Source organism: Physella acuta, unplaced genomic scaffold, assembly GCF_028476545.2.
Source record: "Physella acuta isolate Inbredline_101_S28 unplaced genomic scaffold, ASM2847654v3 ptg000979l, whole genome shotgun sequence".
NCBI classification, from domain to species: domain Eukaryota; kingdom Metazoa; phylum Mollusca; class Gastropoda; family Physidae; genus Physella; species Physella acuta.
In genome coordinates, this window is record NW_026732496.1 from 168,445 (window position 1) to 195,338 (window position 26,894).

Sequence of the window (26,894 nt, forward strand, 5' to 3'; positions counted from 1 at the left end):
GAGAGGTGCACACCCCGTAGCGGGGCCATTTGGTCTAGAGAGATGACGCAGTCAGTAGCACGTGATCAATTGAAAAACTCGGCAGATTTGTGTTTAACATAAGAAAGTGATGAGATCATAAAGTATAAATAAAGAGTGAGCTGTTGAGGATTATATTAAAATAAAGAATGCTGGGCATAACTCTCTCCCTCAATAGTACATGCATCTTGTAACCTGGGGGGTGTGGGGGTGGGATGTGGGGTTGGACACAAGAGATTTGTAATAGTTGTACACCCGCCAGGTTAGTTTAAGAAAAGCGCCACATCAAATATTTTTAGACCATCTACATGCATTATTTTCTTCTGTTGGCGTCATGTTTGTTGCTCGGATTGCACAGTGGGGTAAACGTAAAGTTGACCTAAGGCGTAGCGAGGGGGAAGGGGGAGGTTGGGGTGCGGACTGCACCGGGTGACACCATTTAGGGGGTGACACCAAGGCAAAAAATAGCAAAATATATAGAGAAAAATGATAATTCCACTTAATTAAGTGATTAATTCGAGTGTTAAATAGTCTTTTAAGAGGTGCAAATCGAAGATTTGAGGGGGGGGGGGGGGGGGTTCGAAAGTTTGAGGATGGGTGCAAATCAAAAGTTTGAGGGGGGAGGGGTTGCAAATCGAAAATTGAAAGTTTGTCGCCGGGAAGGGTCGCTACGCCTCTGGGGGGTGACACAGTTAAGTGCCGCACCAGGTGACACCCGACCTCGCTACGCCACTGAAGTTGACAACCTACCAAGTTAACCTGTGACAACCTACCAAATTACAGATCCCACAGAAAATGTTTGTGAAAGATTGCTTGGAGGTTCGGCTGTAGACGAGATGAGAATTCCCGCTAAGTTCCCGGCATGCATCAGCCACATCATTGTCAGATCCAAAGCTGGTGTTGCAATGGTCTATAGTAGGGTGGCTGAAGATTATATATAAACACAAACTAAACACAAACACAAATAAAAACACAAACACAAACACGAACACGAACACGAACACAAACACAGCGCAAAAAACAAACAAAACGCAAAAGCAACACGCAAACACAAACACAAAAGCAAAAGAAAAACACAAACGCAAACACAACGCAAAGGCAAACACAAACATAAAAGAAAACGCAAACACAAACAAAAACACAAACCTAAACGCAAATAATAACTCATAACATAAACACAACTTAAATGCAAACATAAACGCATAATGCTCACTGACTAGCCCTGGACGCCAAATTGCACCCTGTCGTGGCGCCGGGTGAACCGCCTGATTCAACTTAGTAAACTACTATAATACCTCAAATTATCCATAGTCTATTGCACTCACTTTAACGAACGTAGGCAACATAGCGCTCATGGGGATGCCCGGGGCGCCAAAAAGCACTCTGTTGGGGCGCCAGAGGACGCCCTGGATTCAATTTAGTGAAGGAATTTAGTAACCCTTCTTATCCATAGCCTATCGCATTGTTTAAAATAAACGTAGGCGCCATCGCGCTCACGGGACGGCCTGTGGAGCCAAATAGCACCAAGTCGGAGTGAAGGAGGACGCCCTGGTTTCAATTTAGTGAACGACTATAGTAACCCTTTTTACTTTTTATTAAAAATATCCGTGTTTTACCTAACATATTGCACTTTATCAATCCATGCTTATTTTATTATTCCAACAATAATGCCCTACGGAAGTCCGCGGAATTCGCTTTCAAATTTTTTTATTAGCATGACACCATAACATAACCTACTAACTAAAGAGAAAACAGTGCTACATTCAGATATATTAATAATCGAATATGGATAAACATCCTCGCCAGTAAATGCGAACCCTTTCAAGTTTAAAGCTATCACATATAATAATATATATCATATTCTTTTTTCCTTTGGTGGTGACACCTTGAGGTACCCAACCTAGCGACGCCACTGTATATATATAAACACACCGTGTATGAAAAAAAATATCAACCTGTATTGGTACGATTTACATGGCACAGTGGGCGTGTCCTGCTGGAAGTATTGTGTGACGACACAGGACGTGACGTCAGCACGAGCCAGCCTCAACATCTCGTCCCTGCTGGTAGCCTTGTAGACGGGCATGAAGTTCTTGCATTTGATCTTCAGCAGGAGGGGCGAGGGCTGTTAGATAGAGGGAGGGAGGGTTTGACAATATAGCTCATCTAGAAGAGAAATAAAGGGTTGAAACGATTCGTTACTAAAACTAAACTAATACAGAACTCGATAATTTTTCCGTAGATAAAAGAAGTAAATTGTAAAAGTTCCGATCAAAACTTAAGGACATTGAAGTAGCTAATTAAATTAAGTACTCATGTAAGTCTAACAGTGCATAGATAAGATGGAGTTTCTGTGGCGGTCTTTTATTTTATGCGTCTATATTAGGTACCAACCTAGACTGAGGATAAATATAGAGTCGAGGCTTGAGGGGATGTCATGAGACTTTTAGTCTACCGTTTATTGATTACAAACTCTACAGCTAATAAACACCGAAACTAAATGTGCCCTACCTTTGTTACATTGTTACACTGTGCACAGAATTTATTTCTATAGACAACTTGTGTATCTGTGTCTACAACACGAGTGATCAAATCCAATGTGATCTCCTCAGGTGAAACATCTTCCTCACATAACTTGACCACATCACCCTGGTAGTCCTCGGCACATGAGCGGACGTACAAGAAGTTTGTATGAAGAGCACTGAACTCCGCCTCACAGTCCAATGTAGGGGGCTTACGTTGGGTTCTGCTGTCGACCTTGTTCGTGATGTTCCGGACGTTGAAGAAACCATCAACTCTCTCCGGCTGGTCTGTCAAGTTGACGTTTAGATCAAAATCCAGCTGAGAGAAGATCCCACTTTTTAAGCCGGGTGGGGGGAGGTAATTCTCTGTTATGTCAGGACAGCAGACGTCATAAATCTCACAAGATGGCCTGTGGCAGCTACAAGTTGCGCAGTAAAATCTCGGACACGCCATCTGCAACAAGTTGTTGATATACACCACATTGTCTCCCTTACATCTCATGGGGCAGTAACTCTGCTGGTAGTCAAGGGGAGAAAACTGAGTCTTGTTCCAGGGGTAAATGTGAGACTTTTTATGGGAATAGTTTTCCGCGGGCGGTTCATAGGTCAACGATGGGTCATCTGGCTCGGGGTCATAGGTCAACGATGCATTATCCGGCACACTGTCATAGTTCAACCACGAGTCACCTGGCTCAGGGTCATAGTTCAGCGAAGAATTAAAACTGTAAGTTTCTTCATACTCTATCCAATAGCTGCCGCTAGTTTGATTGTTTATCACAAACTCCTGTACTCCTGAATCTTCCAAGTAACCGGAATACTCCGTGCTGTTGTTTAAAGAATTTGATAGAGGCTGTGACGCTATGAAAGTGTATGTAGAGATGGCCACGACAAAAAAACTCAGACATTTGGAAAACGCCATTTTTTACAGAAATGTCTGATGTTTCCAAAATTAGAAATACAACGCGGGTGTCGTTTCACGGTCCATTTGTTTCACATCAAGTAGGAAAATTGTGGGAAATGGCTGATAGTGCTTGCGAGGTGATCATGTTGCCCAACTACTGTCTCGATGTGTGGAAGCCAATGATGTCGATCCACAGCCTGTTAGTGTCGCGGTCTGTTGTGTCACGTGATAAAACAGCCTGTCATCCTACATCAAAGGTGGGGGCGGGACTCGAGTGATGAGCAGCCTTACCCCCCAGGGCCTGACGGGTTGCGCCTGACCGGTAGGGCAGTGGATGAAATATTCAAGCTACAGCCTCGGTACCAGCACACGACACGTGCTGTACTGCGTGGTGACAGATGAATCACGTGACCCAAGTGAACCTTTAGGACATGCGCAGTTGCCAGTGACGCAGCTCAAATGTCAAATTGTTCCTAATTGATCCGTAAAAAAAAACAAAACGGTGACTCGATGATCTATTAGAGGACAAAAAATGTCGCAGTCAATGATGTGTTTGATGTTATCTCTTGTACGGTAAAGTACGTGCAGAAAACCAAAAACAAGGCAGAAGAAGTAGAGTTTATCTGGTGCGTGTGAAGGTACAGTGTGGTCAGCACTATGCACGTCATTGGTTTCCCCAATTCATGCCTGGTACCCAACACAGCTGAGCGGACACAGTGACGACGTCTGAAAACAAACAAGGGAATCATGCGCGCTACCTCCTGGGCTCACAAAACTTGCATGATTCACAGTCCCATCTAATTCAGCAGGAGAGATGATCAACTAATGATTCACAGTCCCATCTAACTCAGAGACGATCAACTAAACAGTGAGATGGTCAGCTACCACGCTGACCACTTCAGGCAGATTTTGTTTTACCTGCATCTAGAAGACATTTGTACCATCAACCTTTTAGACTTTGATGTGTGTATAAGATACTAGCCTACCCAGCGCACGTGTTGTTGTTGCATATTTTAAAAGGATTTCATCAATACGTTACAAATTGTGTATTTGTAGACGTGTAACCTTGTTTTCTAAAACTGAGTTATTCTAATGTAAACAATGCCGGCACTATATTTCTTGGACCCTAGTAGTTGGGGAACAGGTTGGTCCTTACTCCCGCCCAGAGGTCCCAGGGCGTGCTGTATGAATACATTTCGTGTACGTTGATCACCCTCCGTAATAATGGGGTAAAACTGATGTTAATTACCCTCCGTAATAATGCGGTAAAACTGACATCCACGACCGCCTAGGTGTCAGAGGCGTCGTGTGACGCTCTCGGGTACTACCACAGGAGCGTCGGCTGCGTCTCCTGGTTCGGTTAAACCATCGAACGGAGTTCCCTATAGTATGCCGCTCTTTAAAATGAACGTAGGCGCTATAGTGCTCACGTGGGACCCCGGTGTGTTCAGGGTAGCCTGGTGCAGTTTGACCGTAGAATCAGTTGCACCTCTGACCCCTTGGGTAGGACGTGCATGTAACAGATCTCTGGCATTCTCTGGGCGCCAAATAGCATCCTGCCGGGTCGACGAAAGTTATAATAATTAAAAAAAGATAAATAAACAAACCCACAGCCAGACATACTTTCATATATATATATATATATATATATATATATATATATATATATATATATATATATATATATATATATATATAAACAAATACTAAATAATATAAAATGTACACTATTAGGCACGAACTCTCTAAGGAAGTATAATAGCATTTAGAACTAGAGCTCAGTATAGTGTGACATAATTCAGCATTTGTACTCAATAACATCGCTGTGTCAAGGCTGTATACAAAAACAAACACAAAAAATGTGCAGCCATTTTTGGTCATTGCTGATAGAAAAACATCATGTTTTGGCATTCGGTCAATAAAAAATATTTTGTTTTCTTGAATTATTGATTCAGATTCTATTTTTTTCTTCTGTGAAAGCTAACCGATAACACAAGAGTTCATTTGTCATAACAACGCCATGGTTTATGGCTGGTCACGTGCGTTAATAGACCAATCACAAACTACAAGCTTGGGGTGACGGCCATTGACCAACAACTTAAGGTTCAATGACCCACAGAGACCTACAACTATATGTGGTGTGTCTTTGTCTTTTGCTATCTCTTTGTGTTAATTTTATGTGGTTATCTATTTGTGTTAATTTTATGTGGTTATCTATTTGTCTTAATCTTTATGTAATTGTTTCTTTGTTATAAATTTTCGTAGTAGTCTTTCTGTAGATGTCGACTAGAAATAATTCAACTGTATCCTGTTAGCACATACTAGATCCCCTGCTAATTATATCTAGACTGATCGTCTATTCTCATGCCACGAACCAGTCCGGTAGATTTTTTAAGGAATTGATTTTTTTTTCAAACCCAGGTGCAACTTTTATGCTTCAAACATTTATTCTGAGTGTCAGTATTTCAAAAATTGATTTTGAAAAAGATTTATTTTGACATATAGTTCTAATCATTCACGTAAAACATCTAGATCTATTTTGTTTTCAAACTCAGCGCAGATAAAATACTGAAATATAAATTCTTCCGTGCATACCAATAATTGGTGAAAACAATGTTTTAAACTGTTTACCAAATTTTTGATTTTTTGTTGACTTCCCACTGAATGTTTCAAACAATCAAAACAATTTTTTATTGATTAGGACAAATACTGCAAAGGTTGATATGGCAAATATGTTGGATAAAAAAACAGAAAAATATTATAGAAACTTAATAGATTAAAAACAATACTTTTTATAAAATCTTTTTTAAAGTTTAATACATCTTGATACGTTTACGTGCGTCTTCGTGTGTCCGCGTACGTGTGCGTTTGCATGTTTGCGTTTGCGTGTAGGCGTACGTTCACGACATGACTATGTATATGTGCATTTGTTTATGTATGTATGTTTGATAGGTTGATTCACGATGTATGTGCATGTGTTTATGTATGTATGTTTGATCTGTTGATCCACGATGTATGTGTATGTGCAGGTGTTTATGTATGTATGTTTGATTCGTTTATCCACGATGTATGTGTATGTGTTTATGTATGTATGTTTGATCCGTTGATTCACGATGTATGTGCATGTGTATGTGTTTATGTATGTATGTTTGATCTGTTGATTCACGATGTATGTGTATGTGTTTCTGTATGTATGTTTGATCTGTTGATTCACGAAGCAGACAAATCTGGCCACTGAAAGGTTTACCAGCATCGAACTGTTTACCCTGTGGCCGGGGACTCTCGTGGCTGTTGAATAATAGAATCAATCAATCACTGGCTATAGGCTGCTGGTCTCTGATCCCATTCGCTGAGTGGAGGGGGGGGGGCTATTTCATTAAACATTAGCTCCACAGTGCCTGGGGTGTAGGGGGAGGGGGGGTCTGTTTTTATCGTCGTCATTAGCAAACTATGCTGGGTTTACATTCAATGTAAAGTATTCGAAACAGACGGTTTAAAATGATGCGCATCTATAAATTATCGAATTAAAAGTTTAACATGTAAAAAAAAATAACGTTTTAATATTTTTGGCTCAACTTCATAGGAATAATTTATTAAAGGCCATTTCATTTAAATGTTTTTTTTTTTAAATTTAAAAAAACTACTGTACAAGTGAAAAATGAATTGCGGGTTTTCAACATTAGACGGCAGTAAGGTTGAACAGTTGCTAATACATTCTGGAGTTTCGACTTTATGTCTTCACCCCACAAAATTCCTCTTTATGGACATCATGTGCTAGTACTGAGACTTTTGCGCGTTGCATTTTCTAAACGTCAATTTACACAGTAATGGGAACCTTTCGACGTGAGATTACCCTGTTGGTACCTGTGGCTGCTGAAAAATCAGCGATTTATAGACACGAGACTCGCACAAACGACACGAAAACAGCAACACAAAAGACACAAACTATTAACACAATCATGAAACGATAACAGATACCCCGAACAAATCCAGTAACACACTAATAAAACAATAACATACCCCGAACACATAACAAACCAGTAACTCAATCATCAAACAATAACAGAGAACACGAACAAATCCAGTATCAAAATCATCAAACAGTAACAGATACCCCGAACAAATAAGGAGATCTGTGAAAAGATTTAAGACGTGGAAACCAACGAGACAAAAAAACACGGAGTGAGCTCAGTGTTTGGTGGTGTTACACTGTCGAGTGAACTCAGTGTTTGGTGGTGTTACACTGTCGAGTGACCAGACTAGTCCAGAGTTCTTGCAGCCTCTCTCTGCTGGACACCCCGATGACCGCAACCTTCCTGTTCCATACGACGTCACAGTCCCTGATCTCGTTCACGTTGTTGTCGCTGGCAAAACTATCCGCGGCGAGTCGAGCAACTCCCGCTGTTTTGGCGAGAATCCCGTTGATGAACGCGTCTTCCGGCGAGATCAGTCTAACGTGTGCGGCTGTAGACAGCAGGGGGGCGATGCTGGGCATCGTGAGGGCGTACGCCGCCCCGATGGTGTACTGGGGGTAGTACTCTAGAGGGTACTCGTCGTACCCGACGCCCCAGCGGTGGGGGTGTCTCACCACTAACGGCCGCGGGCTGGGGTGCCTGCGCCCTATTGTAAACACATCACCGTTAAAATCTCGTGTCACGTGTTTCAACAGTTGAACCATCAACGGCATGTTGATAAACGTGTCCTCGTCCACCTTGAGGACGAACCGTGTCCTGCTGCAGTACTTGAGTGTCCACTGGAGCCCGACCAACATCTTGACGGACAAGTTCCTGTAGCTGTCCACAAAGTCCGCCATCACCACATCATTGTTCAACACAGATTCCGTCTGTAGACTCTTCAGGTCCTTGTCCTTTGAATTATTTTGAAATCCAAACAAAAAAATGTGTTTAATGTTTTCCCCGAGAACGACATGTGGCCAGGAGTTGGTCTCAGAGGCCCGCAGCCAAGTTTTTCTAATCAGGTCTCTGGTCTCAGCCCTTGTGACTACAGACGGGATCACGACAAGGAGAAACGGGTTATGGTTCCTGCAGATGGCCTCCCCTGAGATGAGGAAAAGGTAATCCAGGCTGTTGTTGACATCGGCTCGAGGTGTAAAAACAGTGTGGTTGTTCTTTAAATACACTTCGTCGGGTATCACAGAGTATAACGCATGCGTGCTTTTGGTTAGGTTATTCAGCAGGGAGTCGTCCACTAACCCTAACATGCTGAATGTATCTCTTGCTGGCTGGGACACCACACTGTGGGGGGAGGGGCCGCTGGCATTGGTTAGGTTGTCATGTGACTTGTGGTCCTGTTGACTGAGTGAGTACACGTGTGTGTCAGACACCACATCACGTGTCGCGCGGTATAGAAGAAAACAACACATAACCAGCGATACAAGAGCGAGTAACCGTGGAAATACTTGACGTGCGAGTTGTCTCGGCCAGGGCATGGTAATAGTGTTGTTCTCTCCCTTTGACTGCTGATCACATAGGAAATAAATATTGTTAAATCAAAACATTTCACGAAAACCATCTAAATTAGTGAGATTAAAATTAATGAAATACAATCAAAATAATTATACAATATATAGAAGTCTATTGAATTAATTCTAGCTAATAATTGATTTGTTTACCACCAATAAAAATATACTACTTACAATACTTAAAAATATTTGAAGTTTACTAAAACATATACAAAGCTACTAACAGATCAGAAATTTTGAGTTTCTCCAAGTTTACCAACACATACAGAAGGCTACTTACAGATCAGAAAATTTGGGTTTCTCCAAGTTTACCAACACAAACACAACGCTACTTACAGATCAGAAAATGTGGGTTTCTCCAAGTTTACCAACACATACGCAAAAGCTACTTACAGATCAGAAAATTTGAGTTTCTTCAAGTTTACCAACACATACATAAAGCTACTTACAGATCAGAAAATTTGAGTTTCTCTAAGTTTACCAACACATACACAAAGCTGCTTACAGATCAGAAAATTTGAGTTTCTCCAAGTTTACCAACACATACACAAAGCTACTTACAGATCAGAAAATTTGGGCTTGTCGTTTGAACATTTGACTGACACGAGATTCCCTATCACCAGCTGATGTTTATAAAGGACTGACCAAATCTGTGTGACTCGAATGTTGTTACAGAAAACTTCAATTTGAAAGAGTTTATTTATCTTCTCCAGTACAGGTCGATGGTTTGGATTAGACATGGATCAGCTAATCTTAATCTGCTAATCTTTCCAGCTTACATCACTCGTACAACACTGATAGCACATCATGCAAGTTGTGGAAAACTTTGAAATTCGTTAATCTCTAACCCACAGATAATCCTACGTAATCTCTAACCCTCAGATAATCCAACCTAAACATAAACGTTTGAGTTTTGTTTGGCTGATAACACACACACACTAAATGGTCCTAGATTTCGTCTAATCATCCCGTCTAAATATTTCATTCGATCACCTACAATTTTTTTTAACTTTCATAAAAAACGTTTTAATAACAAGCTTTTATGTAATAATGCACTAAAAAGTAGAAAATTAATTATGCACTGCTATTTAAATAACTATAAAGACAAGCGTGGGTCACTTTAGTATCTATTGGATACCTTTACTAATATTTAGGAAGAGACCCACGCTTTTCTTTATAGTCATTTAGATAGTAGTGTTAATTTATTATCTACTTTTTAGTGCATTATTACATAAAAGCTTGTTATTAAAACGTTTTTTATGATTTTTTTTTAGTACTTTACATGTTTTTATTTACAATAGAGTTACATGACTAAAAACCATTGCGCAGCTATTGAACGTGATGACGCGCTTTTGCCGTGAAGACGCGTGTGGATAGAACTGCCTACTAATTTGGTCAAAATTTTAATTAATTCATAAAAAATTAATCAGGCGACCAATTAAGTCAAATTTAATGTCACGATGCATTGTCTTCATGTCTTGACCCACGTACTAATTACGAATCGTATCTGTCAGTTAGAAGTGCCTGCAAGTTTGCTCGGCAGTTTCGATCTAGACAGACTGACGACAGAGGAAATGAGTTAAATAAAAGCTTGTAAAAAATTCATAAAAAACGTTTTAATAACAAGCTTTTATGTACTAATGCACTAAAAAGTAGAAAATAAATTATACACTAATATTTAAATTACTATAAAGTTTTTTTATGAATTCTTTTTTAGTGCTTTACATGTTTTATTTACAATAGTGTTACATGACTAAAAACCATTGCGCGTCTATTGAACGTGATGGCGCAACTATTGAACCTGATGGCGCAGCTATTGAACGTGATGACGCGTGTGGTGTGGTTGGATAGACATGCCTACTAATTCGGTCCAAATTTTAATTAATTCATAAAAAATTAATTAGGCATCCAATTAAATCAAATTTAGTTTCAGATTGCATTGTCTTCATGTATTGACCCACGTGCCAACTGTGAATCGTATCGGTCAAGTAGAACTGTACGAATTTTCGCTCCGGCGTTTCGATCTAGACAGACAGACAGACAGACAGACAGACAGAGGAAGTGAGTTAAATAAAAGCTTGTAAAAAATTGTTGAATTCGATCATCTACAATTTTTGAAAAAAATATCTCATTCGATCATCTACAATTTAAAAAAAAATTCTTTCGATTATCTACACTTTAAAAAAAATTAACGTAAAAGAAATGAGGATTTATTTTTTTCGATAATTGTTTTAAGAAAAATGTTTCAGATATGTTGCAATGTTGCAGTGCATTTTAAGTGAAGTAGTAACTAGAATATTCTGGATATTTAGTTGGTCTGTTAAATCTGACTATAGTACCCCACCGTATCCATAGTGTATCGCACTTTTTAAAACGAACGTAGGCGCCATAGTGCTGACGGAGGGGGGGGGGGGCGCTAAATTTTACCGTGCCGGGCGCCGTCCTTCTCAGCCACTTCCCAAGTTAATGGTGATCGGATAGTCAATTTCTGCAAGAGTTAATTGAAAAGAACACTTGTAATTCAATTTTTCTCTGGAATAACAATTTTATAAACCAAATTTTGATTGAAAGTTTCTTATTCATACTAGTATGATAGTTTGACGGTGACAAATTTTTAAATGTTCAACCGTTCCAATGTTCAACCGTTCCAATGTTCAAACGTTCAAATGTTCAACCGTTCCAATGTTCAACCGTTCAAATGTCCAACCTTTCAAATGTTCAAACGTTCCAATTTTCAACCATTCCAATGTTCAACCGTTACATATGTTCAACCGTTCCAATGTTCAACCTTTCCAATGTTCAACCGTTCCAATGTTCAATCGTTCAAATGTTCAACCGTTCAAATGTTCAAACGTTCAATGTTCGACTGTTCCAATGTTCAACTCTTTACATATTGGCCCTGTAGTTACCCTCACTGATTAGCAGATCTGCTAGGTTCCCACATGTGTTGTCCTTTTGACCGAGTCCTTTTATTTTTAGTGTCTTCTCGAATTTGCAAAAAAAAAAAAAGATAATAATTTAAAATAATTATCATTAAATTAAAAAACAAACACGTTTTCTGATTGAACTAAAAGTAGAAAATAAATGCTATACATCACAATAATGCAAGCGATCACTCTACTATAAGCGATCGCAAACTGCGTGCGCATTATGACAAAAAATGAAAAACGCGCAGAAGTAAAAGTTTTTTATCGGTCATTGTTAATATAAGATGTAAAAGTTATATTACTATTGATTAGATAATACTATTGAGTTTTATTAGGGAGCTTGTAGAGAGTCAGCAGTATTAGAAACTGTAAGAAAATCACGGCGCCCCACGTTTTTCATTATTTTTTGTCATAATGCGCACGCAGTTTGCGATCGCTTATAGTAGAGTGATCGCTTGCATTATTGTGATGTATAGCATTTATTTTCTACTTTTTAGTCTTTGTCTGTTTGTTTGCATTCAAATCTTGCTATCGATTTTATCTTCTCGCATTCACTTTTTTTTGGGTAAACGAAGACAAACACTCACGAAGGACGTACACAAAGATAAAAGGGACTTATACCAGGCATGACACCAGGCATTCAGGATCAGCTGGAAGTTCGTGTCGACGCATTCTTTCCATCTCCTGTAGACATTCCTCATTGCAGGTTTTTTTCCTGTTAGCTTGCTGCAATCCAATTCCACAATTCGTACGTCTTCGAGTGATCGTACTCGACTGAGCGCAACATACGCCTGGCCCGTTTCAAAAAGCGCTGGTCCTAAATAGACAACTGCGTGATCAACTGTGCAGCCTTGCATTTTATGCACTGTGCATGCCCAGCATAGAATTATGGGCAGTTGTCTTCGCTCGACTTTTCCATAATTCAGTTTTTCATCAAATTCTACGCATCTCGGCTCAATCCGATGGATTCCATCTGGCCCAAAGTCAATGCTTAAGTCGGGAATGTCTTTATCAATCTGGTCGCGTCTGAAATTTGGCCAATGAATTTCTGTAATGTTGCCGATTGCACCATGAACCAGTCCCTTTTCAACGATGATGTTCGCTCTCAACATCACTTTAGCGCCGAGGAATATTTCCATTTCCTTTTGCAATCCTCCAGTCTTATTTATATCGTTGGATACAACTTTGCTCATGTCGATTTTGTCGGCGTTTCTTCCAGAATCAATGATTCGATCCTGAATGAAGCTTATTATACAGTATTTAATCAATAGGGGATATTATATGTTATTTTTAAATTTAATATTACGCAGCCGTTTGTTAAATCTAGTTTTACAACGACGACTCTCACGATTTCGGTTTGGTTTTAAAACTTAAGTTCATTGATTCTTAAAAAGGTTGCAGCCGCGTTCCGAGCGCGCCCCGCCCCTCTCACCGACTAGCGGCAAAAGGGCGGCCTAAAATGATCAATAAAATTTTTCCATTGATCAATTTAGTAATAATAATAATTGCATATTGTATTGTCATCGGAATCAAAGCTTCCCTGAAAGTTTCAGCGCGCTAGCTAACTGGGAAGTGCCCGAAATTTCGATCGCAAGATTTGATGGAAAGACAGACGAGAAAGAAAGTTAAAGAAAACGTGGGAAAAAATAATGTTTTGTTTCGAATTCTGAATTACTGCCATTTCACTCACACACAATTATTTGTATACAGCATCAGATCCGTCTCAGCTTTACATACAGCTACATACAACATTTATCAGCAACTGATCTATCCAGCTTTACAGCTACATACAACATATATCAGTAACTGATCTATCTAGCTTTACAGCTACATACAACATATAACAGTAACCGATATGTCCCAACTTTAAAATATTTAAATGTTCGATATAAAAACGAGAAAAAACACGAACATTTTTCTAACATAATCGTTAAAAATTTGAAAAGGACTTAAATCCCTTACTGTAGAATGTATATAACAGTTCGAGCTTGGATTAAAGGATTAGAGTGTTAAAAAATTTCCCAGCTTGCAGTGGGCAATGTTAATGGAGGGGTTGACGCAGCCCAGTAGCAAAGGGAGATTCGCTTGAACGCATTTAGTCGTCTGCTGTTGCGTGACTTATTTGATCGTCTGCTGTTGTCAACACACTCGATCGTCTGTTGTTTTACCACACACGCGATCGTCTGCTGTTGTCAACACACTTGGATAAATCTCTGGTTTCATGTAGGCAGGTCTAAGCAAGAAGGTTTGGCTACAAAACGTAACGTGATACCGTTCCACCAGGATAGAGACACCTTCAGGGAAAATAGACGGGCGACATGGCAGGTGTGAGGTGGACGTTCAGACAGCTGCTTCATGCTATGGTACTCATCTTGGTGGGCTTTTTGATTGCCAGCTACTGGTCGGTGAGTACACGGACCTAGTTCTTGACATGTGTACATAGACTTAGTTGTTGACATGTGTACATAGACTTAGTTGTTGACATGTGGTGTACATAGACCTAGTTATTGACATGTGTACATAGACCCAGTAGTTGACATGTTGTGTACATAGACATAGTTATTGACATGTTGTGTACAAAGACCTAGTTGTTGATGTGTTGTGTACAAAAACCTAGTTGTTGACATGTTGTGTACATAGACCTAGCTATTGACATGTGTACATAGACCCAGTAGTTGACATGTTGTGTACATAGACATAGTTATTGACATGTTGTGTACAAAGACCTAGTTGTTGATGTGTTGTGTACAAAAACCTTGTTGTTGACATGTTGTGTACATAGACCTAGTTGTTGACATGTTGTCTACATAGACCCAGTAGTTGACTTGTTGTGTACATAGACCTAGTTGTTGACATGTTGTGTACATAGACCTAGTTGTTGACATGTTGTGTACATAGGCCTAGTTGTTGACGTGTGTACATAGACCTAGTTGTTGACATGTTGTGTACATAGAACTAGTTGTTGACGTGTTGTGTAGCTGTTGACAGGTTGTGTACATAGACCTAGCTATTGACATGTTGCGTACATAGACCTAGTTGTTGACATGTTATGTACATAGACCCAGTAGTTGACTTGTTGTGTACATAGACCCAGTAGTTGACATGTTGCGTACATAGACCTAGTTGTTGACGTGTAGTTTACATAGACCTAGTTGTTGGCGTGTTGTGTACATAGACCTAGTTGTTGACATGTTGTATACATAGACCTAGTTGGTGACATGTGTACATAGACCTAGTTGTTGACATGTTGTGTACATAGACCTAGTTGTTGACATGTTGTGTACATAGGCCTAGTTGTTGACATGATGTGTATATAGGTCTAGTTGTTGACGTGTGTACGTAGACATAATGTTGACATGTTTTGTACATAGACCTAGTTGTTGACGTATACATAGACCTAGTTGTTGACGTGTAGTGTACATAGACCTAGTTGGTGACATGTGTACATAGACCTAGTTTTTGACATGTTGTGTATATAGACCTAGTTGTTGACATGTTGTGTACATAGACCTAGTTGCTGACATGTTGTGTACATAGACCTAGTTTTTGACATGTTGTGTACATAGCCCTACTTGTTGACGTGTGTACATAGACCAAACCTATAACACAATCAGTAGGCCTATAACTAATTTCTTAAACCAACAACAAATTACATAATCAATATAACAAAGTTCTTTCTGAACCAACAACAAATCTATAACAATCGATGTAACTCGGTAGATATACGGTAACGATACGCTTGACTGGATGTGCAGCCGATAAACTAGGTCACCGTTATGTGAGGTGAGGGTTATAGCATACATATAATTAAAATTGGATTATGGGATATCTCAGGGATTTTGTGGGATTTCATCAGGTTAAGTATTGAGGTTTGATAAAAGCTTTAGTCGAAAGTGGGCCTAATTCTATTTATGTTTCTGGCAAAATTAAATCATAAAGTACATTCAAAAAACTGTATCAAATTAATATTTCTTACTGTGGAGTAAAGTTTCAACATTAAACAGACATGTCTTCGTTCTTAATTGTAATAATAGGTGTGTGTATTGGTGTGTATCGCTGCATGAAATGGTGTGTTTGTCTGTGAATAGGTGTATATATGAGTGTGTATAGCTTAGACTAGGAACGTTGAAATAACCATAATGGTTGTTACACGACTCATTGCGTCACCGATCATTTCTGTCGCAACACAGAAGCTATACATGACTTCATGACGTTACAATCGATCACCTTTTGACGATCGATCGTCATTTTACCAAAGCTTCATTAATTTCAATCAATCACGACCTAACAAGGGCACATCACATTAAAATACATTATGACCTAACATTTCCACATCACATTAAAATACATCATGACCTAACATTTCCACATCACATTAAAATACATCATGACCTAACATTTCCACATCACATTAAAATACATCATGACCTAACATTTCCACATCACATTAAAATACAACATGACCTAACACAGCCACATCTCATTAAAATACAACATGACCTAACATTTCCACATCTCATTAAAATACATCATGACCTAACAAGGCCACATCACATTAAAATACATCATGACCTAACAAGGCCACATCACATTAAAATACAACATGACCTAACATTTCCACATCTCATTAAAATACAACATGACCTAACATTTCCACATCTCATTAAAATATATCATGACCTAACAAGGCCACATCACATTAAAATACATCATGACCTAACATCGCCACATCACATTAAAATACATCATGACCTAACAAGGCCACATCACATTAAAATACATCATGACCTAACATCGCCACATCACATTAAAATACATCATGACCTAACAAGGCCACATCACATTAAAATACATCATGACCTAACAAAGATCACCCCACCCCGTGCCCCTCCCCCCAGGTTCTACACTCCCCCACCCCGCACGTGCTGAGAATGACGTCCATCCTGCACCAGACGGTCAACCTACAGTCACGTGACCCACAGTCTGATGTTCGTGTCTCGGGGACAAGCGAGATTTTCACCACGAACTTTATCCGTGTCGCGTATGACGACACGTACATGTACTCAGCCCTTGCTCACACCGAGCCACACGTCAGGGACACACGGACAAACGTGTCGGACACGCCAACAGTAGCCGTAGTACTCACGCCAACAGTAGCCGTAGTACTCACGACTTTTGACGTTGGTCTCCAGACCTACAGATGCTGTCTTCTGTTTGAGGACAGCGAGTCGATAACCTTGGTGGTGGTCAACTCCACGGTCCGCTCACCTGACAACACAGGTGACGACACAGGTCACGACACACCAAGACAGACAGTCTACACAGTCAGACAACACGTGTGTGACAATGTGATTATGACGTCAGAGTTCAGAGCTCAGTACGCCACTCTGACGTCATCAACGTGTCCGCCCAGCACGTCTGGGTATGTCAGGGTGGGGTACACGACAGCACACCCAGCCGTGGCCGTGTGTGTAGCGCTGACACAGCCCCACGCCTACACGCCAGCTTACGTCATCGAATGGTTTGAGGTGCAGAAAACTCTGGGCGTGTCCAAAGTTGTGCTCTACGTCACACCAAACGACGCAAACTTAGAGGCGGTTCTCAAGTTTTATAAAGATGGAAATTTTCTGGAGCTAATGGAGTTCCGACCACCGGAAGACGTGATCCGGAACATGAGCAGACCGGAAGTGTTGGAGATGGTCAATGTTGACTGCAGGCAGAGACTGGCAGGGTACCATTACGTCATCAACCTGAACTTGGACGAAATGGTCATACCTCACAGGGAGACCTCCCTATACACGTTATTGCAGGTATTTTACTAATAGGACAGGGGTCTCCAAACTACGGCCCGGGGGCCAGATGCGGCCCGCGAGGTCCTCTTATCCGGCCCGAGGCGATCTTTTTGTCCACGGAATAAATGTTTGTTAGAGTTTGCTGAAAACTATGCCCAGAAAATTCAAAACAATTTGAAAATGTAGCTTTGGGTGCAAATACCATTGCCCGCCGTGTTTCAGACATTGGTGAAAACATCGTGTCTCAAGTAGCGAAAATGCAAGCAAGTTTTACAATTTTTAAATTGTAATGGATCAGTTGCTGGACAGCTGTTCCACATCTCAACTGCTTATGTTCATTTGAGGTGTGGATGAAGACATAACCATAACACAAGAACTGGCTTCCTTACATAGAATGTATGGCACTTTTACAGGAGTGAATATAGATAGTTCAAAGACATTTTAAAAGATAGAAACACAGAATCGCAAGATTTACCATATTTAACAGCAGTAAGATGACTAATTTGCAAGAAATTTTTCTGAGCAGAGTATTTAAGTTAAAAAAGGAAATAGGTGACTTCCTTGAAAGTAAAGACAAGCCACAAGCTGATGTACTTACTGTCTGATGAAGAGTTAGTATAGAAATTGGCCTCTGCTGCAAACATAACTAGTCATTTAAATTTTCTGAACTTAAAACTACAAGAGATGGAAATTTAGTTTCTGATCTATACACCCACCTAAAGGCTTTCAGATCCAAACTTATGTTTTTTGGAACAACTACAAGCCAACAACTTACGCACTCTCAGTAGCGCAAGGTCTTTAGGCTGAAGCAACCACTGAATTCCCCACGTCATTTGCATACGATATCATCAAACTGCAGTTTCAGTAGCGGTTTTTTTACTTGGATTCAAAGGCAGAAATAAGTGAGACTGTTTCAGAACCCAATTGAAGCAGCTGGAGGTCATTAGAGACACGTTCAAAGAAGGGCGGGTGGGTTTTTATAAGTTTTTGCAAAAGGAAGATTTTCCTAATATTAAAACTTTTGCATCAAAGTACCTTTCAAATTTTGGAACAAGATACCTGTGTGAACAAATATTTTCAAGATTGAAATACGTGAAGAACAATTTTAAAGCAAACTTGGACCTCGAATGTGATTTTGGCCACCGACAGTGTTTCTTTCAGACTTTTTTCTTCCGGGGAGGGGGGGGGGGGGCACTTGAAATTTGTATATATTTCTATATAAATTATATTTCGTTGGGAAACTTGAAGAAACTCTGGCCCCCGAACTGATATTTGATAGTTAATACGGCCCTCGGGCTGAAAAGTTTGGAGACCCCTGTAATAGGATATATCCTTACTCTGAAATGTGACTCATTTTTTAAATTAAAAAAATACGTTCCTTAAAATTAGATTTGCATAAAATATATTATTGTAAAATTTACATCTATAAATGGATATTTAAAGGTCTAAATTATCTATTGAAGTCGAACCTATTTGTTTTGTGTTGCTTTAAAGTTTGATTTGAGGCTTATCCACAAGCGACTTCACGTTTTTCAAACGATTTCTTACCCCCCCCCCCCCACCTCCCCACGGGAACAGGGCATTTCCCCCCTGTCAATTACCCCCCGGATATTTCCCCCCCGACATTACCCCCCAGAGTAATTACCCCCCTGTCAATTACCCCCCTGTCAATTACCCCCCGTCCAGTAGGACATTACCCCCCCCCCCGACAGGGTAAGAGTTAGGGTTAGGGATAGGGCTAGGATTAGGGTTAGGTTTAGGGCTAGGGTTAGGGCTAGGGTTAGGGTTAGGGTTAGGGTTAGGGTTAGGGTTAGTTAGGGTTAGGGTTAGGGTTAGTTAGGGTTAGGGTTAGGGTTAGGGTTAGGGCTAGGGCTAGGGTTAGGGTTAGGGTTAGGGTTAGGGTTAGGGTTAGGGTTAGGTTTAGGGCTCGGCTAGGGTTAGGGTTAGGGTTAAGATTAGGGTTAAGGTTAGGGCTAGGGTTAGGGTTAAAGCTAGTGTTAGGGTTAGGGCTGTGTCTAGCTTTGATTTTGGTTTTGTGTGAAGTTTTAGGCTAAGGTGGATGCTTAGGTTTTGGTCTTTTTCTTAAGGTTTGGATTAAAGTAGTATATAGGTATAAAATTCTAGTTAGAGTTAGGATTTTAACTTGATAGGGGGGGGGTAATTCCCCGGGGGGGGGGGGGGGGTAATTGACAGGGGGGTAATTGACAGGGGAGTAATTGCTCCGGGGGGGTAAATACGGGGGGGGGGGGGGGGAAATGTCCGGGGGGAAATATCCAGGGGGGTAATGTCCTGTAGCCCCTCCCCACCGCCAACAGGATTCGAACTCCACCCTCATCCCTATGTGTGACGTCGCTAATGGGCGACCCCCTTATACAAACAACCTAAGCCATTGTATTCCAGAAAGTACCAGACATTTTCCGTTATTTCCAGGAAAAATTCGCGGCAAACCCAGGGAGTTCCAAACTTGACTTTTATGTGGCTGACTTCATTACGTCATCAGGTCCCAGTCATCCTGGGGAGATGTTGACGGTTAAACGTTACAGGTAGGTTACAGAACGTAGGTCACAGGTAGGTCATAGGTCACAGGTAGGTCATAGAAACCTAGATCTCAATTAGGTCAAAGAACTTATTTCACATGTAGGTCAAATAATGTAGGTCACAGGTAGGTCATAGGTCACAGGTAGGTCATAGAAACCTAGATCTCAGGTAGGTCAAAGAGCAGATTTCACAGGTAGGTCATAGAATGTAAATCACAGATAGGTAAAATTATGTAGGTCAAAGGTAAGTCATATTTCACAGGCAGGTCAAAGAATATACGTCACAGGTAGCTCATATAACTGTAGGTAGAAGGTAGGTGACCAAACCTAGGTCACGTGATTCCCGTGTTAGATGAGATCACGTGTCGCCTGAGCTCGTGTATCCTCTACCCTCAGAACGTCATCTGACCCTCAGAAAACTTACGCCAGCAGATCTGGTCACGTGACGAGAGTTGTCGACGTGAGAAGAGTTGCAGACATGGCAGCCAGGGGGAGCCTGACCAACGCTACACAGAGGTAACTCACGCTGTCGTTAGTGTTTTAATCCATCTCTACAGTAGGTTCAGCTCAAACATTCGTCGTTAGTGCTTTAGTCCATCTCTACAGTAGGTTCAGCTCAAACATTCGTCGTTAGTGCTTTAGTCCATCTCTACAGTAGGTTCAGCTCAAACATTCGTCGTTAGTGCTTTAGTCCATCTCTACAGTAGGTTCAGCTCAAACATTCGTCGTTAGTGCTTTAGTCCATCTCTACAGTAGGTTCAGCTCAAACATTCGTCGTTAGTGCTTTAGTCCATCTCTACAGTAGGTTCAGCTCAAACATTCGTCGTTAGTGCTTTAGTCCATCTCTACAGTAGGTTCAGCTCAAACATTCGTCGTTAGTGCTTTAGTCCATCTCTACAGTAGGTTCAGCTCAAACATTCGTCGTTAGTGCTTTAGTCCATCTCTACAGTAGGTTCAGCTCAAACATTCGTCGTTAGTGCTTTAGTCCATCTCTACAGTAGGTTCAGCTCAAACATTCGTCGTTAGTGCTTTAGTCCATCTCTAGAGTAGGTTCAGCTCAAACATTCGTCGTTAGTGCTTTAGTCCATCTCTACAGTAGGTTCAGCTCAAACATTCGTCGTTAGTGCTTTAGTCCATCTCTACAGTAGGTTCAGCTCAAACATTCGTCGTTAGTGCTTTAGTCCATCTCTACAGTAGGTTCAGCTCAAACATTCGTCGTTAGTGCTTTAGTCCTTCTCTACAGTAGGTTCAGCTCAAACATTCGTCGTTAGTGCTTTAGTCCATCTCTACAGTAGGTTAAGCTCAAACATTCAGACTCGATCTTAGATATTGTTACCCTTTAAATATTTGATTCGACCTTAGATTGTTTCCCTTGAAATATTTTGACATGACCATAAATTGTTTCCCTTGAAATATTTTATCTCTACCTTTGACTGTTTCCCTACGAACGATTGATAACGAGTTTCTAACATTATTTCTGTCAATGTTAGCGTCACTATCCTGCCCGAGGACGCCCTGATACATCGTTACAGACCATGTCGAGTAGAAGAATGTCCCACCGCGTCTAGAACTGATGACGTCATGATGAGATTCTCAACGTTGGAAGTTAGTGTGATGAAAGTTCTGTGATATTAGTCTAAACAGTCATTTGTAGTATTACCTTGACAGTTACCTGTAGTATCACCTTGACAGTTACCTGTAGTATTACCTTGACAGTTACCCGTAGCATCACATTGACAGTTACCTGTTGTTTCACCTTGACAGCTACCTGTAGTATTACATCTACGGTTACCCGTAGTATTACCTTGAAACTCTATTTTTCATGCATGTACTTAACCTTGTAAATACAACAAAGTTTAAGTAGCCAAATAAAAAAGAGAAAGAAAAGTTTAATACACTTGTTGAATAAACTTGTTGTTGGATATTTTTGTTGGATACATTTTTTGTTGGATATACATTGAGAGGTTGTATATTTGCTCCCCGGATACACGAATTTCTCAATGCCTTGACAATTGAGTTATCAAACTTGACCCATCTCAAGAAGACAACTAAAACAAAACACGAAAACGAGATTTTTCAGCCTTTATTTTAATGTTCTTCAAATTTCGTAATGCAAAATATTGCGCCGAGCTTCTTAAACTATTTATAAATCAAATGTTGATTCATTATTTTTAATGAGAGTCCGTTAATTTAGAAGGTAGAAAGCTAATGGAAGTGCCATATTATTAAATCCGTCCATTTTTAAAATCTTGAAATTGTTTTTAGACATAAACTAACGAGTGACGTCAGACCTTCAGGCCTTTAGGTACAGACGTCAATGACAGACGTCAAAAAGCAACCACGAGACGTCATAACGTCACTGTGACGCACTGTGGGCAGATGGTCCGGAACTAAGTCATCGCGCGACTATTTCAGAAGCAATCAAAGATAATTAAGTAGTAATTAAGTAGTCCAGTGAATTATTTTTAATGGTTAGAAAAACGTCATTGTTGTACTGAAGTCACAGCTTGGGGCATTTCGTCTGACATGGTGGGAGGGGGGAGGGGGCTTCACAGTGATATGGGGAGAGAGGGTGGGGCTTGGTGACATTTAAGTGATATGGGGGGGGGGGCTGGTACTTTGGGATAATTGACACGTCGACTTGATTAACTAATTAGAACTTTAGAATCATCAAATTATGAAACAAAAATATGTCTTGGCTTTTTAACCAATAAATTCTGTTTTAAAGTCAACCCTACAGACAAGACTTGTCAAGCCAGCCTGTCAGTAGCGTACTGCCTGTCAGTAGCGTACTGCCTGTCAGTAGCGTACTGCCTGTCAGTAGCGTACAGCCTGTCAGTAGCGTACAGCCTGTCAGTAGCGTACTGCCTGTCAGCAGCATACAGCCTGTCAGTAGCGTACTGCCTGTCAGTAGCATACAGCCTGTCAGTAGCGTACAGCCTGTCAGTACAGCCTGTCAGTAGCGTACAGCCTGTCAGTAGCGTACAGCCTGTCAGTACAACCTGTCAGTAGCGTACAGCCTGTCAGTAGCGTACAGCCTGTCAGTACAACCTGTCAGTAGCGTACAAACTGTCAGTAGCATACAGCCTGAAAGTAGCATACAGTCTGTCAGTAGCGTAGAGCCTGTCAGTAGCATACAGCCTGTCAGTAGCGTACAGCCTGTCAGTAGCATACAGTCTGTCAGTAGCATACAGCCTGAAAGTAGCATACAGTCTGTCAGTAGCGTAGAGCCTGTCAGTAGCGTACAGCCTGTCAGTAGCGTACAGCCAGTCAGTAGCGTACAGCCTGTCAGTAGCGTACAGCCTGTCAGTAGCGTAGAGCCTGTCAGTAGCGTACAGCCTGTCAGTAGCGTACAGCCTGTCAGTAGCGTAGAGCCTGTCAGTAGCGTACAGCCTGTCAGTAGCATACAGCCTGTCAGTAGCGTACAGGCTGTCAGTAGCATACAGCCTGTCAGTAGCGTACAGCCTGTCAGTAGCGTACAGCCTGTCAGTAGCCTGTCAGTAGCGTACAGCCTGTCAGTAGCCTGTCAGTAGCGTACAGCCTTTCAGTAGCATACAGCCTGTCAGTAGCCTGTCAGCAGCGTACAGCCTGTCAGTAGCGTACTGCCTGTCAGTAGCCTGTCAGTAGCGTACAGCCTGTCAGTAGCATACAGCCTGTCAGTAGCGTACAGCCTGTCAGTAGCGTACAGCCTGTCAGTAGCGTACAGGCTGTCAGTAGCATACAGCCTGTCAGTAGCGTACAGCCTGTCAGTAGCGTACAGCCTGTCAGTAGCCTGTCAGTAGCGTACAGCCTGTCAGTAGCATACAGCCTGTCAGTAGCATACAGCCTGTCAGTAGCGTACAGCCTGTCAGTAGCCTGTCAGTAGCGTACAGCCTGTCAGTACAGCCTGTCAGTAGCGTACAACCTGTCAGTAGCGTACAGCCTGTCAGTAGCATACAGCCTGTCAGTAGCGTAGAGACGTCTCGTGCGTCCAGGGTGAGTCAGACGATGACCTGGTCACGTGATGTGGCAGGTACAGACGAAGCACGCGCGTGTTGCAGATGTAGGAGACAAAGATGAGCACACCCTGGCAGCCATTCAACAAGATGGAGACGTACCTACAGGAAGAAACAAAGTCTTAATCGGACGTTACCAACTGCTGGCTAGCTTGTTGGTCTATCTCACACGGAGAGTATTGCGTGCTGGCTAGCTAGTTTTATCTTACTCGGGCAGTATTGCGTGCTGGCTAGTTTGAGCTTACTAAGAGTGTTTAACCCTGGGTAGTCAATACTACATTAGAACATGACAAGAAACTCCACTATTTAGCTACCACAAAATACCACCTCAGTACGTTATATTCTCAATTTCAAGACACACTTTAAGGCGTCCAGTCACCACAAGATACCCACCCGATGACGTCATATTCTGACGTCCAAGACAAAGACCCACCCGATGACGTCATATACTGACATCCAAGACATAGACCCACCTGATGACGTCATATTCTGACGTCCACGACAATGACCCACCTGAAGACGTCATATTCTGACGTCCACGACATAGACCCACCTGAGGACGCTGTTGTCGGACGCCTCAGCTAAGATGGCCAGCAGCCAGAAGGCGCCAGTCATGGAGGAGAGCTTGACGTAGACGTACAGGTTGGTGACGTCATCTCGCCTGCCCAGCTGGCTGACCTGCAGACCACGGACCTCCTGGATCTTGTAGACGGTCACACCGAAAAACGTGACGTTACAGATCGTCACGAGCGCCAGGGGCCCTATCATGGTGAGCTCTGTGACAGAGAGGGAGAGATGCTTTCATTGTGTCAGACATGTGTTGTATAAAACAATTGGGATGAACATGATGATGGGGACCGTCTATAAATGCTGCTAGTTACTATAGGGCTTGTAAGTAGGTCACAACTTCTCGTTCAAGCACTTGCCAGCTAGTAGATTTCGAGACCGTAGATTTACAAGCCCTATAGGTGAGTAGTTAAGACACGTGACTATAACAGCGAGACTTCATGTACAAGTCAGACAAAAAATGTGAGTAAAAGTAAATTTTTGTTGCGAATACCGACTAATTGTTCAACAATTTCTTGTACGTTAGCTCATTGTTAAAGAAACGTATTGTATTGTATACCAGTAAAAGGCTACAAAAGAGAAGTGTATACCGACTAATAAAGTAGAATCCAAGTAGCATCTCCACTGTCCGTACCCAACTTGTCTACCATCCGACTCAAAGATCGACCACACCATCACTGCTAGAGGCAACACAACAGGCAACAGCAGCGTTAGAGCGACGGTCTTCACCAGCTTTAGTCGGCCTTCAGACAGCGTTGTGGGCATGCGCACTTTGGACGAGAAGACACGGAACATGTGGAGGCTACAGGCGAACGTCCAGGAGAACATCCACAGCCACAGGGCGTGGGTCGCCACACCACACACCACACACACCACACCTGGCGCCGACCTAGTAATGTATGAGTGCACTTTATATATATATATATATATATATATATATATATATATATATATATATATATATATATATATATATATATATATATATATATATATATATATATATATATATATATATATATATATATATAAAACTAAATAAATAACAAAATACATAATTAAATAAATTGCTAAATAAATAACTAAATAACTAAATAAAAAATTAAATAAATAAATAAATAAATAAATAAATAAATAAATAAATAAATAAATAGATAAATAAATAAATAAATAAATAAATAAATAAATAAATAGATAAATAAATAAATAAATAAATAAATAAATAAATAAATAAATAAATAAATAAATAAATAAATAAATAAATAAATAAATAAATAAATAAATAAATAAATAAATAAATAAATAAATAAATAAATAAATAAATAAATAAATAAATAAATAAATAAATAAATAAATAAATAAATAAATAAATAAATAAATAAATAAATAAATAAATAAATAAATAAATAAATAAATAAAATAAATAATTAATAAAAAAATTAATTAATAAAAATAAATAAATAAATAAATAAATATAATTTTCAAATATATATATATATATATATATATATATATATATATATATATATATATATATATATATATATATATATATATATATATATATATATATATATATATATATATATATATTATAAATTATATGTGTGTGTACGTTGCCTGTATGGATAGCCCGACTTACAGGAATGAGCTGACCACAAGCGACATCTGGGCCAGCAACAAACTCGTACACAGCAGGACATTGTGTTGACCGGCTGTGTTCCTCAGCACCGGAAACCTGGCGTAGGTCCAGATGGTCAGCACCAGACACAGCATCGACGCGGCCACACAGGTCAAGGTCACGAGGTCAACTGCTGGTGCACTGACCCCAGGGCTGGTGTGTCCACCCAACTTGACGTCCAGCAACTGACGACAGACGTGCAGCACGCCGTGACCTCTGACCTCCAGCATGAGAAGCTCTGACCTGTCCGTGAAGACCACAGTGGTGACGTTAAGATCTACCGTCACGGTGACGGTCGGCGGGGTATCGGTGTAGACCACATCCACCGTGTACTGGGACTGGTTGAAGCTGACAAAACTACACAGTAAGGTGTGGCCCACGTTGATAAAAGCGTCCATAGAGTCGAGAACTTCTGCCGTGGCGGAGATATTTCTCGTCACGTTTACTCCAACAGCCGAGAAACGTTCTGATG

The 26,894-nt window shown here is 40.7% G+C and overlaps 3 protein-coding genes across 3 annotated transcripts; 1 reads left to right on the forward strand and 2 right to left on the reverse strand.

Annotated features, from left to right (window-relative positions):
- Positions 1 to 7,663: 7,663 nt before the first annotated feature.
- Positions 7,664 to 8,662, reverse strand: LOC131954209 (beta-1,3-galactosyltransferase 5-like). The gene has a single exon (XM_059317764.1). The coding sequence runs from the start codon at positions 8,660 to 8,662 to the stop codon at positions 7,664 to 7,666; it is 999 nt and encodes a 332-aa protein (XP_059173747.1).
- Positions 8,663 to 13,935: 5,273 nt separating this feature from the next.
- LOC131954185 (uncharacterized) lies at positions 13,936 to 22,080 on the forward strand. Its single transcript, XM_059317720.1, has 5 exons — positions 13,936 to 14,255; positions 16,749 to 17,660; positions 20,073 to 20,185; positions 20,576 to 20,695; positions 21,670 to 22,080. Exons 1-5 carry the CDS (start codon positions 14,169 to 14,171, stop codon positions 21,806 to 21,808), a joined length of 1,371 nt encoding a protein of 456 aa, XP_059173703.1. The 5' UTR covers positions 13,936 to 14,168; the 3' UTR covers positions 21,809 to 22,080.
- Positions 22,081 to 24,085: 2,005 nt separating this feature from the next.
- Positions 24,086 to 25,461, reverse strand: LOC131954184 (uncharacterized). Its single transcript, XM_059317719.1, has 3 exons — positions 25,332 to 25,461; positions 24,728 to 24,950; positions 24,086 to 24,276 (listed from the first exon to the last, which is right to left on the reverse strand). Exons 1-3 carry the CDS (start codon positions 25,414 to 25,416, stop codon positions 24,123 to 24,125), a joined length of 462 nt encoding a protein of 153 aa, XP_059173702.1. The 5' UTR covers positions 25,417 to 25,461; the 3' UTR covers positions 24,086 to 24,122.
- Between the last annotated feature and the right edge of the window lie 1,433 nt (positions 25,462 to 26,894).